The 5,133-nt window shown below is 46.8% G+C and overlaps 1 protein-coding gene across 8 annotated transcripts in view; it reads left to right on the top strand.

Annotated features, from left to right (window-relative positions):
* The window catches only part of LOC105293587 (core histone macro-H2A.1), a 65,010-nt gene that overhangs the window by 20,495 nt on the left and 39,382 nt on the right, over positions 1 to 5,133 (top strand). For all 8 annotated transcript variants that reach the window (XM_023531934.1, XM_011362345.2, XM_011362350.2 and 5 more), the window contains exons 2-3: positions 478 to 584; positions 947 to 1,144. In XM_023531934.1, the coding sequence (XP_023387702.1) occupies positions 478 to 584; positions 947 to 1,144 (305 nt within the window). The remainder of the gene's footprint in view (positions 1 to 477; positions 585 to 946; positions 1,145 to 5,133) is intronic.

Raw genomic sequence — 5,133 nt, 5'->3', positions numbered from 1 at the left:
TGGTACTACAGAATTTCAAATATTCTAGGTCATGTTCTAAACACCACATGTCTCCAGCAAAGTCAAAACTCAGAATCATTACATAATAGAGGGAAAAATCTAGCTACATGAAAATCATGTATTAAAATTTACAATATTTGGGTGACACATGGGTGCTAACTGCAGGCAACCCTGTTCGGGAAATACGTTTAGATCTCAGCTCTGCCATTTCTTACTGAGGGACCTTCAGCTGGTCCTTTCTCTCTAAGCCTCTGTATCTTCATCTTTAAAACAAAGGGGTTGGATCAGGGGTTTGACTTAACACTTCGGCTCCAAGTGTGCCAGGCAGACCACCTGCAGCTTCATACCTCAAGGTAGCTGCTTCATGAAGCCACTGCCTATGCCCTTTCCTGGCACTATGAGTCGGGGCCATGAGGATGCACCCTGTCCTCGGATGCTCTAATGCGACCATGTGCTCTTCCCATCTGCTCCTCACAGCGGAGATTCTGGAGCTGGCTGGCAATGCGGCAAGAGACAACAAGAAGGGACGGGTCACACCCCGGCACATCCTGTTGGCTGTGGCCAACGACGAAGAGCTAAATCAGGTATGGGGGTCTCCTAGCCTCCCTGTTCCCCCCCCTCCCCACTCCAGACACATGATTAAGAAGTCATGCAGCCCAAGAGAGTTGTGTGCAGAGGGGAGTTGGTGTTTGGCTGGCTATCAAAGGTGTGGACTGCATTTTGGACTATTAGTAGCTTCCCTGCGCCTATATAGCTGTTTTTCCTAAAGGTCTTATTAGGGATGGGGGAGAGCAGAGATGAAACAAGGTATTTGGCTTGGACTCTGAGGACTTGCTCCCTGTGTAGTGGGCTGGGTCCTGTCAGCATCCTTGTAGATCTTAAGAACATGGATAGGTGGGGCAGAGTAGTCTGGCTCAACCATCTGCTACTTTGATTTTCCCTCAAGCTGCTAAAAGGAGTCACCATAGCTAGTGGTGGGGTGTTACCAAACATCCACCCTGAGTTGCTAGCGAAGAAACGAGGATCCAAAGGGAAATTGGAAGCCATCATCACGCCACCCCCTGCCAAAAAGGCCAAGTCTCCATCCCAGAAGAAGCCTGTATCTAAGAAAACAGGAGGGAAGAAAGGGGCCCGGAAATCCAAGGTATGTGATTTGACAGGGATGTGTGAGGAGGGGCAGAGCAGAGCAGGGCAGGTGCAGATGGGTGGGGTGAGGAGGAGTCTCTTTCCTCCTGAAGTCTCATCCCACTGATGGGGTGGAACACCATGGAGGAATATGTGGGAGCTGGTTACAGGGGACCTAGTCCTGCTCAAGGGCCAGAGTCTGGACACAATTTCAGGACTGGATTTCTGTAGGCAAGAGGGATGTGGAGAGAGCTGCAGGCAGATTAGGATGGCAGGACCCTGTGCCTGGCCTTTCAGGGGAATGCCCACGCCTGTGAGAAGGGACCTGTGTGTATAGGAGCTGCTCTGTGCTAGGGACAGCTACCACTGAGTCCTACTCAGAGTGCCAGCTGCTCGCTCACCCCTGAAGCTCTCAGGATCAATGTTGTGTTGCCATGGCTGTGTGTCCTCCTCTGAGCGTGTCCAGAAGGGACAGTCCAGACAGTTTGCTTTATAGAATAGTTGCCTTGTTAAGGAGTAAAACAGACGTGTTATTCAGGCCCTTCCTGCCAGACCAACTTGGGCTGAGACTAGGTCCTGGGTGCTGATCTTTTTGTGGTGAGCAAAACCCTCTCATTAGTGTGTTCCTTTGTCACTGGGCCCTGCCCCTCAGCTGTTGTCATTTGGCTCCAGGACCAACAAACTAAGGACAGTGTACTTAAAGCTCTGTCTTTAATAAAATGGAATCTTAAGGCTGCTCTGCCCTTTGGTACCCCTCAGTAGTCATCCGTCTAACCTCCAGCCAGACTAGGAGGAAGTTACCTCTGGCAGAAGATGTCCTCAGTAAAAACTTGGAAATGCCTAGTGGGGTCTAATGATGCAGTTTCAGGATGTTCTTTCTGGAGCCCAAAGCCTCTCACAAGAGTGAGATGATAAGGACACTGCCCAGGACGGGCTCCAGGAGCCCTGACCTGGAGCCACGCTCCTCCCACCCTCCTAGCATGCCCCACCCTGAGTTGGCCTAAAGATCACGTCCCTGACCTGTCTGTGCCTCAAACAGACTGGCTTTCACTACATGGGCATACCTTCTCTGACCTCCCGCCCACACTGTTTGTGGGCCTTCTTTATTTGAGGTGGAAGAGGCTATATTTTTTGATACATCCTTCTGGATGCAAATAGATGCTTCCCTCAAAACAACAGAATCTAAATTCCTCTTGCCAACAGGCTACCCACCCCACCCTACCTACCCCACCTGGCTCCGAGTCACTCCCAGCTCTTTGAGAGAGAAATCTGATATTGAAGAGCATCCTATAAGTTTGTTTCCAGATGCTCACACTCCACCTAGCTCATAAGTCCTGGAGGAGGCATGGGGCCAGGTGGGGATTTCACAGAATGCCCTGTTCTCATTCCTGCCAACTATAAAATTAGCATATTGAACTGTTTCTTTTCTCTCAACATTTGCAGTTGGGAGGAGAAGCAGGATGGGGAAGGCAGGGGGAAAGTGCCTGTGCAATCCTTTTTAAACTTTAAAAAAGAAGACAAAGATGCCAAGTCTAATGGGCCCCAGGGAGCTGGCTGACTACAGATCAGGGCCCTTGGTGCTGGGCGCTGGGGGCCATCAGGGCAGACCAGAGTCCCTTAGCCTCGCCTTCCTTCAGCTGTAGTCAGAGCCACTGTACTGTTCCTGCAGGCCTCCTGCTTTTTCATGTTCAAGCAGCCTCTTCAGCTTCATTGTGGCTGGCAACCCTGGGCTGATCCTTGCTCCCTGTCACCCTGATTCCTCCCCTAGTAGTTTTGTCTCATGACTTTTTGAACTTCCCAATTGACCAAACACTAGGAAGGCTTTTTGTTTCTTTTTGGACTTGAAATATAGAAGGGGTACGTGTGTGTCTTTAGCTCCTAGTAGCTATATTTGGAACTCAGTGTTTCTAATAACCATATGCCAATAATCACTCGACCACTCAACTGTTCCCTTGATTACAAAAGCAGGAAGTCTGTTATGGTGGTCTGTTTTTCTTCTACACAATAAAACACATTGTCTGCTTACTGTATGAGTATTTGGCTAACATTAAACCCTGGGGGAAGCTGAAATTGGAACCGTGAACAGCTAATTTTCAAAACATTTGTTTAATGTAAATTGTGGTGTCAGCTCCCAGAAATAGTGGAGAACCTGCATCTCTAGGTTTAAGTGGAATGTGCTGAAAATAACCTTTCCAGAGACATGCAGAGAAAGCCTTAGTAACATGCTAAAGCACTTGTAGTGAAAGAGAGTTGGTATTTTTCAAGTGTCAACACTTGAATTCCAAATAATAATTTCCCCCTCAATTCTATGTAATTGGAAGCTTTTGAAAGTCTCCAGTTGTGACAGCTGAGTCAGCTATAGTGGAAATGCTGAGAGAATAAGAGAAGGTAACAGAACCCACCGGGGGCAAGGAGTCTGAGGCCCTAGCAGTGCCTTACGGCTTTGCCTTCCTACTTGAGTGGCCTCAGGCAAGTCTGTGCCTCAGTTTACACCCCCCCCAATAAAATAATGGGGTCCATCCCAGCCTTACAATCCAGCGACTCTATGAACATTTGCATAATTTGTTTTTGACTAGTACTGTGTATAAGAATTTGTATGGTACAAAAGAGTGTGCAGTAATAAAATCTCACTCCCACCACGGTCCTCCCACTTCTCCCCCGAGCAGTCTCTGTAATAAGTATTTATGTATCCTTTCAGAAATTATGCATGTAAAAGCATATAAAATGTAAAGCCTGCCTTATCCTACCTGCCTTTAAAAATATACATATCAATCATGTTACCTACTATTTTGGCACCGTGGTGTAGTGGTTAAGGGTGCCAGCTCATCTGGCTTTGTATTCCAGTTCTGCCATTTCTTGGCTGTGTGACCTTGGGAAGTGACTTGACTTCTCTGGTGTCTCAGTTTTCTCATCTGTAAAATGGAGATATAACACAGGATAATTGCGAGGCCTAAGAGAGAATTCCTGTAAAATGCTTGTAACGGTGTCTGGCACAAGTGTTAGCTGCTGCTATTATTGGCAGTGCTTCCATATCTGCACATAGAGCCACTTTAGTGTTTCATGGTTCAGTTCTAATTATATAGGGTGCAAAACCAGCATACCCAGTTCTCCACGAATGGACTTCTAGTTGTTTCTGGCATTCTGACAAACAGTATCACAGTGACCATTACTGTATGTGAGTCTCTGTGCTCATGTGCAAGAGTATCTGTAGGATAATATCCTCAAAGGTGAACTTGCTGAGGCGGACAGTGTATTTTTAACTTTGATGGCTATTGCTCACATATAGAGCATTTTATCCTATTAAGAAATTTCAAAAGCCACCTTATTCTTTTAACATTTGACAGAGTTGTTTACAAAAGATGCATTCATGTGATCAACATTTATCAAGTCTACATGTGCTTGTTGCTATTCTCGGTAGTGGGGTATAGCAGCGAACAAAAGGCTCTTACCCTCCCTCCAGGCTCAGTGAGCTTTGGTCTATTGAGGGGTTATAGTCATTATAGAAGATTGGGGAGCAGGGAGAGCAGGTGCTATCACAAAAATAAAGTGGACAGCAGGGGCAGTGTTATTTTACATAGGTGGTCATGTGAGCCTTTCTGGTAAGGTGACACTTGAATGGAGACCTGGGGGAGTAAGGTAACTGGGCATTCAAGTGACTGCAAGGAACAGTAAGTGGGCCCTGAGGCAGGAGCAGGCCTGACTACTCCCAAAGAGACCTTGATAGCATTTTCATGTGGAGACCATAACATGTCCATAATGGATGCCTTGCCTTGGTGGTCAGAGAAGCCTGGAGTCCTTCTTGAGATAAGATTTCAAATGCATAAAATACCAAAGATTTAAAGGAAACCATTTGTGCCTAAATCCCCCAGGTTACCATAGGGTGGTAGGAATCCTAGGGCAATATTTAGAGGCTCTCCAAGAAGATTGTTTTTGCCAAAAAGTCTGGATGAAAATTATCTCACCCAGGATTTTTCAGCCATACACCCGTTAGTACCAACATCCTGGCTG

This window comes from Pteropus vampyrus, unplaced genomic scaffold (assembly GCF_000151845.1).
Source record: "Pteropus vampyrus isolate Shadow unplaced genomic scaffold, Pvam_2.0 Scaffold74, whole genome shotgun sequence".
In the NCBI taxonomy this organism is placed as follows: Eukaryota; Metazoa; Chordata; class Mammalia; order Chiroptera; family Pteropodidae; genus Pteropus; species Pteropus vampyrus.
The sequence above is the reverse complement of the archived record's forward strand: the minus strand, read 5'-3'. Positions and strand labels throughout refer to the sequence as shown.